The sequence below is a fragment of the Montipora capricornis genome, chromosome 2 (genome assembly GCF_036669925.1).
Source record: "Montipora capricornis isolate CH-2021 chromosome 2, ASM3666992v2, whole genome shotgun sequence".
Classification (NCBI taxonomy): domain Eukaryota; kingdom Metazoa; phylum Cnidaria; class Anthozoa; order Scleractinia; family Acroporidae; genus Montipora; species Montipora capricornis.
In genome coordinates, this window is record NC_090884.1 from 49,754,269 (window position 1) to 49,764,268 (window position 10,000).

The 10,000-nt window shown below is 41.1% G+C and overlaps 2 protein-coding genes across 2 annotated transcripts in view; one reads left to right on the top strand and one right to left on the bottom strand.

The window, feature by feature from the left end:
* Positions 1-116: 116 nt before the first annotated feature.
* LOC138037464 (craniofacial development protein 2-like) lies at positions 117-1,292 on the bottom strand. Its single transcript, XM_068883386.1, has 2 exons — positions 660-1,292; positions 117-473 (listed from the first exon to the last, which is right to left on the bottom strand). Exons 1-2 carry the CDS (start codon positions 1,290-1,292, stop codon positions 117-119), a joined length of 990 nt encoding a protein of 329 aa, XP_068739487.1.
* A 1,878-nt stretch (positions 1,293-3,170) lies between these two features.
* LOC138025823 (GTPase-activating Rap/Ran-GAP domain-like protein 3) overlaps positions 3,171-10,000 on the top strand; it is a 36,124-nt gene continuing 29,294 nt past the window's right edge. The window contains exon 1 of the mRNA XM_068872983.1: positions 3,171-3,767. Coding sequence (XP_068729084.1) covers positions 3,595-3,767 — 173 coding nt within the window. The 5' untranslated portion in view covers positions 3,171-3,594. The remainder of the gene's footprint in view (positions 3,768-10,000) is intronic.

Genomic DNA, 10,000 nt, shown 5'->3' on the forward strand with positions numbered 1-10,000 from the left:
CCTTCCTCACAAGCACTTCTTCAAAGTGCTCCGCCCATCTCTCAAGTCTCACCTCCTTGTCCTTGATTGCTTCTCCATGCTTATCCTTTACGGCAGCGGCTTGTCTCATCTTCTTATTAGTTAGTCTTCTTCGCCTTGTACAGCTCTCTTGTGCGTTCTTTCTCAGCAGATCTCTCAGCTTCCTTAGCGATCTCTTCTGTCCAGTGTCTCTTATCCTCTCTTGCCCTGCGTTTCACTTCTCTGTCCTTCACCCTGTACTCTATGCGCAGCCTTCCTTTGACACGCTCTGATCTGGTACTCATTTTATTTCCTATCTGCCTCCTTTCCTCTATTGCCCTCCATGTGTCATCCCTCAACCATTGCTTGCTCCTTTTCTTCACCCTTCCCATCACCTTATCTGCAGTCTCTGTGTACACTTCCTCTATCTGGCTGCAGTCGTCATTCACGTCCTCTCCACCTCTAGTGCTTCGAACCTGTTGCTTAATTCGATGTTGAACCTCTCTTTAAACATCGCACTATCCAGCGTTTGTGTGTCAAACCTGGCTTTGATCTTCTTCCTATTTGGGTCTTTGTGGAGCTTCATCTGTAGTTTCGTTACTACGAGGTAGTGGTCACTAGCTGCATCTGCTCCTCGCTGTACTCTAGTGTCAGTGACTGACGTCCTCCATATTCTCCTTATCATGATGTGGTCTATCTGGTTCCTTGTTTGCCCAGTCAGGGGAGACCCACGTGGCCTTGTGTATGTCCTTATGGGGGAAGCATGTTCCGGTGATGACAAGGCCGTTAATGGAGCAGTACTCGCACAGCCTCTCTCCATTGTCGTTCCTGCTCCCTAACCCGTGTCTCCCTATAACCTCCTCCATCTCGCTGTTATCGTCTCCTACCTTTGCATTCATATCACCCATGACGATCACAATGTCATTTTTGTTGCACCTGTCCGTTGTTGTCTGTAATTGGTGATAAAAGTCATCTTTCTCTTCAGGTGTGGCATCGTTTGTTGGCGCATACGCTTGGATGATGGTTATCTTCTTGAATCGTGAATAGAACCTTGCGCTGATCACTCTGCTGCTTACAGGCATCCATTCTATTAAGCTTCTCTGCGCCTCCTGTGATATCATCAATGCCACACCTTTTTGATGTCCTTCCTCCTCTCCAGCGTACAACAAGGTGCTGCCGTTAGCGAGAGTGACCCGTCCAGCCCCTGTCCATCTTGTCTCGCTGATCCCCAGCACGTCTAGTTGGTATCTATCCATCTCCCTCGCCACCTGTGTGGCTTTACCTGCTATATACATCGTGCGTACATTCCAGCACCCAATCCGGGTAACTGACTTTGGCGTCGCCATTGACCTCGTCGGTCGCTGAGCTTCCCGTAGGCTTTTACCCAGTGACGTCCTGGTGATTCCGGCTGGTTGTCCGTCAGCAGCCACGGCTTCGCCATCATTGATTCGAATCTGATGAGTTGCGGTTTCTGTAATCCGTTGTATTTTTCCGAGAACAGGTGATTGGCCTGTAGCTCAACCCCCAACCTGGAGGACCAGGGGATCACACTTCGTCTGGACTCTACCCTTCGACCTGTTCGGCATGGGTGACCCTACCAGGAGTACAAGACTCCAGCCGGCATAGCTCTAGGGGTCATTGAGACACACAAACCACCCCACCACGATAAGGTGGTGACCCCTTTGGAGTGGAGTCGACGACAAGTCATCGTATTAATAATTCATCTCAATGGACTCGGATGTGTTCCAACTCTTGTTTTTCGCCACTCACAAGGTAGTCAGAAAGAAACGAAACCGGATATTATAAATTTCCACAAATTCGCAGGGAAGACAGGTTTTCTAAGAGCCTCTTCATATGAGACCGGTTAACCGGGCTGGCCACGCTTCCGAGATCTCACCGCCTCACCTCTGAATCCGTTGTAAAAATTTCGATGTGTTCATATGAGAGGGAGGGCTGGCTCGGTTGCCGAGATCGGTAAACGGGCTGGAAATTTTGCCATATGAACACTTTAGCCCGATTACCGAAAGAAAAATACTACAATGTATTTTCGTGATAGAACGGACATAACCAAGTTTTTACTTCTCTTTTCTTCTATAGGGAAGACATCGTTGACGTCACCTATTGTCATTTATGTGCCAACCAGAGCCTCATTGGCTGTCGAAACAAACGGTCTTTTGTTCCTGTGGTTGGCAAATTTGAATAACAAAAGCAATGTTTGTAAACAGATATCTTCCCCATAGAATGAAAGCTTGGAATAGTTTCATTTGATAGTTCACGTTAAGTCAAAGGAAATTTGAGGTTGCTTAAACAAAGAAAATCGAGAAGTTAGATTTCACGAGTGAATAGTCGCGTCACCACTTTTTCAAATTTTTCATCTCAGAAAGCGAGCTGATTTTCATCTCGGTAACCGAGCCAGCCAAGTCAACCGGGATCATGTGAAGAGCCCATAAATTTCACACGTCGTCCAGACATCGCAATCAGACATTGTAAACTGATAGAATTAAAATTAGAATAAGAATTATTAAGAAAATTATCGTTCCATTTCTCAGGAGTTAACCCTGGGCGTTTGCGTACAAGATCCGAACATTATTTCAAGAGAAAATAAACGAAAAAATCCCAGTTTTGCCCCATCGATCTTTATTATTGTTACTCTTCTTTCTTTCGGCTGAATATGTTGTAGCTGTTCGAATAGAGTCCGATCCAAACACTCTTTTCTTTAGACATCTCGGTTTTATCAGAAATAACACATAAACGGCGGTGACAAACATCAGATATATCATTTAAAACGACAAGTAAAAGATAATTTGAAATTAAGCGTTTATATCTGTTGTTTGTCACCGCTGTTTGTGTATTTTTTAGAGTCCGTTCCATTTGAAACATTTGAAAACGTAAATTTAATTGGACTGCCCACAAGAAACCGAAATTCAACGACGGGTCCTATATTTCAATATGCGCTAAAATCAGTAATTCAAAATAACTATTACATCCCTGCTTAAAAAATAACCACGAGAAAGCAAAAATCATACTACGAGCCACGCACACAAATATTCGACCATGCGGAAATCAGGTGCTTGTTCCTTGACGAGCATCCAATAAGAACGCATTTCCGGTCGGACAGAAAAAAAAAAAGTAAACGATTCCAAAAGAAACTCAAATATATTCAACTTTGAAACGAGCCGGGGGCACAAACAGATGGCAAGTTAGAATTTGTAATCTTTTCCGTTGGCGGTATCATAAAACTGAGCTGTAACAGGAACACTTGCCTCCAGTTGGATGTGATTTTTTTTCCAAATATTGTCTCTCAGTGCAGATGCTACCTTATTTTAGAAGGAAAATCCGAATCACCGAGGCTTCGCTGTTTCATCCGTGGATTTATATTCTACCTTTTTAAGACGTCAAGGAAGTGACAATTTTGGCTAGTCGTTGGTGTAGTGACATAAATTCTGCGAGTGCATGATTGTGCATCGTTAATCCGTCGCGATAATAATACGTGCTCTGCGATCCAGTATGTTTTTGCCGAGCTGAGCGTCTATTGACATATAAACCAAACGAAGTTCGACCATGTAAATTTCTTGACAAGACGGCTATAGAAGAAATATGGATCCTTTGAAGAGAAAAGAAATCTTTGTTCATGAAAGACCGACGAATTCTGGGGTTGAAGAACCAAGGAAATATCTACCACGACCTGCGCTGCAGATTAAGCGATACTCCAGCCCACCGGGCACACTACAGGGCTTTGAACAATATATAAAGGAACACCCGAGTGATCGGTAAGATGAAACTGCTTTTATATGATCTTTTTTTACAAGTACAGATGATCTGTTATTTACTGGGCCCGTGCTATGAGAAATATTGAGCGTCTATAGTGTTGTTGTATCATTCCATTCGCAATCAATCCATTTTATCCCTTCATTTACATGTATGTAGTATTGGTAACCTTCATATGCTGAGGGTTTTGGGTATTAAACAATTCTGTAAGGGTAAGTTTTTGTACCCATTTGTATTCAACTATCATTAAATTTTCTCTTGATGTGTACTGAGAACATAGATAAGCTGCGGTTTGCTTTAGATACTTTAGACTCATATTTAATCACAATTCCTATTATTGTGGCTTCCATTGTTTGGTTTGTTTACACTCTGAAGCAATTCTTTCTTACCATTCTTTTCCTATGAAAGTGAAAACAGTGTTGTAGCTAGAGCCTTGATCATCATTCTTCACGAGTTGTCAAAGTCATCGAAACTTTACGTTTTTCGCACGGCTTGCGGCACTTTTCAAAAAGTTCTAGCAGCTTTGGATTAACCGGACAGTTATCACACGCAGGACATTGTATTTACTTTGTTCTTTTGTATAAGTCGTGCGTTTTCTTGGCGAGTTTATGAACAAAAAACTCTCGCAGGCTGCAGTTTTGCTGATTTGATGAGTACTCGTCATTTAACCTCACTGATAATTTATAAAGATTTTGTATCGATAGAGCCGATATTTTTTTATCCAGTGGCGAAGTTTCACTAGTTTCCTGCAACATGTATACGTATATATGAATATTTTACTTTCTAATGGCCCATGCAATGAAAACTTTGCTTCAACAAAAGATTAATTTTGATCGCTCGTATGAATACAATACAAGGGTAAAATGGCCGGCAATTTACTGAAAATCAAGTGGCAAGAGACGTAAATTTCTTGAAGTCTTTACTGTTTGTAGAGTTTCCGAAGTTGAGGAGTCAATGCAGCGAAACTTTGAAAAACTACTCTAAATCCATGATGATGGATAAACCAAATTTATAAAAAGAAAATCTCAGATTTCAATAGAACCACACAATATAGAATTATTTTCCCCATTACATGCATCTGCGTCTCTATCATAACTTAGAATTCTGCGTGACCTCGTTATCACTACGTGCATTCTTACCATCGCTTGCAAATACTGGGCACGTAGAGAAGCCGCTGTAACATTTCATTTTACCTAGGCTGAATATGCACTCCACCCAGTTTAAATCAGCTATCAACCCCCCAAAAAAGAGAACTGTTTTGTGAGAAAAGTATTTCAGAACATTTAGAGTGCGAATGTGATAGGAGTGTCCCCTATATTAGATTTGGAATTAGTTCAGTTCTCTATACGAATCAAACTCGAATTGAATTGCCGTGTTTGTTGAGCGCTGTGCTTTTTTTCTCGAATTAAGTAAAACCCTGAAAGTCATTAAGGCGGCAATTTTGATATGCAATAAGGCTGAGCAACTATTATTTCTATTAAACTTAATTTTTGATCAGTTCCTCTCCCCCTCATCTTAATCTTCATGTTTTGAATTGCTTATGAGTCTTCTCGGTCTTCATAAAAGATATCACAACTCGATTTTCACAGTTTGGAATGCCGAGTTCGTTCTTTTATGACCTTCTTTTTTCAATAGATTAGGCGGCCGTTAATCTTTTCGCATCAAAACATTGTCTCCGTTAGTGCGAACATTTACCAGGCATGGTTAACCATACGAAAAAACTAAACTAAGATAGCAAACATCACGGATTATCACCCATGCACAAAAAGCATGCAATTTCCTGCAAAATGCATTTGCATATTTTTACATCCACGTAAAGTACTTGTTACTTTGTAAAGCTGCAAGATGAAAGTCAACCGCGTCGACTTTTTTAAATATTGGGTGCAACATAACGTAAATATTTGATTTTATTTTAGGGTTCCATCTTTGATATGGTTATCAGCCTAGACGAAAGAGTAATTGCTTATCGCTACATGTACTACCCTATACATGCCGGGGGAACGTTTTTCTTACTAGTCTTAGAGATTTCCCGGGCTATAATACCACAAACACGAATAGCAACGAATAGCAACGATATTTTATTAACAATATTTGTATAGTGAAGGGTTTGGTGAAATGTTAACCCCGGTGAATAAATAAAGAAATGTATCTTTTCATCGATGGTGACTCGGAAAAGCTCGGAAAATATCCGAGTGCTCCATTGTAGGAGTCGAACACGGTACGACTTCCGCTTACTAGTTCGGATGCTCTACAACTGAGCTGTAAGAGACTCGTGGGAGCTAGGCCATGATCCATGATTTCGATGGTGACTCGGGGATACTCGGAAAAATCCGAGTGCTCCTTTGCAAGAGTCGAACCTCCGACCTTCCGATTACTAGTTCGGATGCTCTACCACTGACCTACAGGGGATGATCGGAAAAATCCGGGTGCTCCTTTGTAGGAGTCGAACCTACGAACTTCCGACTACTAGTTCGGAAGCTCTACCACTGACCCATAGGGGATGATCGGAAAAATCCGAGTGTTCCTTTGCAGGAGTCGAACCTTCGACCGTCCGATTACTAGTTCGGATGCTCTACCACTGACCTATAGGGGATGATCGGAAAATTCGGAGTATTCCTTTGCAGGTATTGAACCTTCGACCTTCCGACTACTAGTTCGGATGCTCTACCACTGAGCTATAGGGGATGATCGGAAAAATCCGAGTGTTCCTTTGCAGGAGTCGAACCTTCGACCGTCCGATTACTAGTTCGGATGCTCTACCACTGACCTATAGGGGATGATCGGAAAATTCGGAGTATTCCTTTGCAGGTATTGAACCTTCGACCTTCCGACTACTAGTTCGGATGCTCTACCACTAAGCTATAGGGGATGATCGGAAAAATCCGAATGTTCCTTTGCAGGAGTCGAACCTTCGACCGTCCGATTACTAGTTCGGATGCTCTACCACTGACCTATAGGAGATCCGTGAGAGCACATTGCATCAGGCCTCGTTCCTTTAAAAGCTGAATTAACTGTCCGCGATCCCGCACCTCACTCGAATTTCGAACGCAAAACCGAAATGGTGGGCCCAAAAGCTGTCATGGCTTGAAAGCGATGCTCGAGGTTATCTGGCTTTTTTGATGTTTTTTCTTGATATGGAGATTGCATAAACTTACTTGAAAGTAATATTTGGAAAACAGCTTTTACAAAAAAAACATATTGAAAACAGACGACTTTGCGAAAAGGAAGATTCTCATTTTTTATAAAATAGTTTGTTGTGCGTTTCAAAAGTATTGGTAATTAATGTTAAGTGCAGTCTCATGGTCACACAGGTTATCCTCGTTGGAAAGATTTATTTTTTCTTGGTTAGGCGACCTTTAGACCTGGGATGAATTGAGCATCAGCGTACGCTCTTGAAAAAACTCGACACCCAAACCAGGAGCCCATTACCCGGAGCCCATTACCCGGAGCTTCCATCTGTATTGTACCCTTGAGTCAACCCTGTCCTGTATCTTTCTATTTTAGAACTACTACATTTTGACGTATGTGACGTATACGTATGACTGAGAACATACGTGAAGTGGTTCACATACGTCACATACGTATGTGACGTAATAAATGGCTGACCATAGGTCTCTTATGATCAGCTATTGTGAAAACACCCAGTAAAGCCACCCCTGCGAGGTGCTTCTAAAAATAGAAAGATACGGAAAAGGGTTGACGCAGAGGGTTAATATGGAAGATGGAGGCTCCGGGTAATGGGCTCCTGGCCCAAACTCAAAGTCCACGCTCAGACCTCAGTGAAAACCGTCTTATGTCTGCGCATGATCAGAGATTGCGAATATGATACAACACTGCAATCTCGTTCCCACAGCCTCCGTTACCCTTGTCCAGCGGAACGGGCGCGGGAGGCTTTGGAATAATCCAAAACCGGAACCAGAAAACTCTGGTTCCGGTTGAATAACTGCGCGTGCGTGAGGGGAGTTGGTTAGAAAATCGACAAAAACACTGGAGGTTATCTTGTCATGAAAGCGCTTACTTTTCACTCGCCAGACAGTACACGTGAGTATAAATACATCTCCTGATACACTCGAGACATTTAAACCGCGGAAAATAAGAAACTAACGAGATACATTTTATCAATCAAAACAGATTTCAGTATTTGGTGTCACGCAAGTGACAATTGCTGTATCTACAAAAACAAAAACTTGACGGAACTGGCAAGTTGTAAAACAAGTTATTTCTAGATCATCTTCAACTTCTTATAGATAAAAATCCAAAAGAAATCACGATTTTTGAGTTTAGAATTTGAAAAATGAAAATGGAAGGAAATAAAAACGTTTTTCAACAGCCAATTAAATATGGCCTTTTTTTGGATTCGACCAGAGTTCCCGACCGCTGACCAAGGGAACGATGACTCTGGGAACGAGATTGACAACACTGACGCGAAAAAAATGGAAATACCACTTCCTTAAACGTACGCATTAAATGTACACGTTAAACCATAACTTTTGCAGTGAAAGGCATCTATTACAAACTCAAACGAAAGGTTTCCGTGAATCAGGAGAAACTTGAATCTGATATACAGCCATCGGTTAATTAAAAAATCCCTTGCTTGACAAATGAGATATGCAAAATAAACATCTAAATTTGTAATCTTTTTGTTCATGATTTTAAATATATGGGTGTCTTTGGTCGCTAAAATTATGATTCTCATTATATTTATCGTAAGCATCATTTATTCTATCACTCACAAATAACCTACTTTTCAAAAAATGACGATTGATCTGAGTCTGACAATACTGAAAATATGCTTTAAAAACATCCTGTTTATCAAAACATGGAATGGGTGCCGTTTACACAAACCAAAAGGATTGAAATGTCAGCGATAAATATTGAAAACTTCGTTCCTTGGCGAAGACGAATTCCAAGTTCAAAACTATTATCGCCGATCGAATCGCGAAACGATGAGTAATGAACTTTTCCAAAGAAAAACCGAATGATACAGCTCGCCTTAAACGATTAAAAATTTACTTTTTTTCTAATTCAACTGGAGAACTTAATAACGTAAGAGAAAGAGTGGATTGATTGTCGATTTGAAAGGTTTCAAATGGAATGGTGGGTACTTGATGTCTGAGTTTCTCGTGAAAAGGAAAGGTTCCCTGACGATTCGAAATTCAGTAACCAATTAAACTGCATCAACACACACGAAAAAAGTGCGAAATCTATTACTGTCGCTGGCTCACACATTATGAATTCGTTCTTGAAGCCCATTCTTTACGTTTACAGTTTTTAATTCGAGCTATGATTGACGTGGTGTTTGTCAATTTTTGGAAACTGATTGACGTTGATTCGGCCAGAAGTTTTAACTTGGTAGGATTAAAATTTTAGAGATTAAAGTTTTGCATGTGTTCCGTGACCAAGAGCTGAATATTTAAAGAAACAAAAAAATTATGCCCTCAGGGAATATTTTTTTGTCGACTCACGGCTTAAAGAGATCCACCATATCATCAAAAATTTGAATTCATTTTAGGACGGTTTTACGAGTAGTCATAAAGAGCATTACGAGTAGTCATAAAGAGCAAACAGCCACAAAGGAGATGCCCAAAGCGCAGAACGGTGAAGTAACCAAGGAAGTTTTTAAATGTTCCGTTTACATACCTCTGTTATGTAAACTGGGGGCGTTCCCTGAAATGAGAAAGAGTTGGCTTTGTTTGAAAACAAGGCTTCTACCACCCGTAATATACGGAAAGAACAGTCGAAGGGCTAACCTGCAAACGTCAATGACACTGTTTGTTGATGACAAGCTGTGCTTTCTCGAATAGCAAAACATCTCTACAACAACTCGGTCTCAAAGTAATTTTCACGTTTTGCAAATTAAAGTTTGGGTTTGGTGGATTGTATCGCTTCCTATAGTTCGTCCACTGACCACTGAAATTCTATGGACTCAGTACTGCCATAATAGTATCTTCCCTCAGTTATAAAAAGGATTCTTCCCATGACAGTACTTCTTTTGGTCCAAAGATCGTTTTATGCGGTGCTACCATACAAGAGGATTGTTGGCTCCTCGAACGCCACTCATCATTCCAACCCATCGTCACTGTATGGTTTCTTTGGAGGAACCGGTGATTTGCATTTTGGCAGATCTAGTTTTAATAATTAGGGTGACGCAAATCGTTGAAAGCCAGTTAATGGCTGTTTGTTAAAAACGCAACTGCGTTGTCATTCGTTTGCTCAGGAAAAATGTAAACGAAGT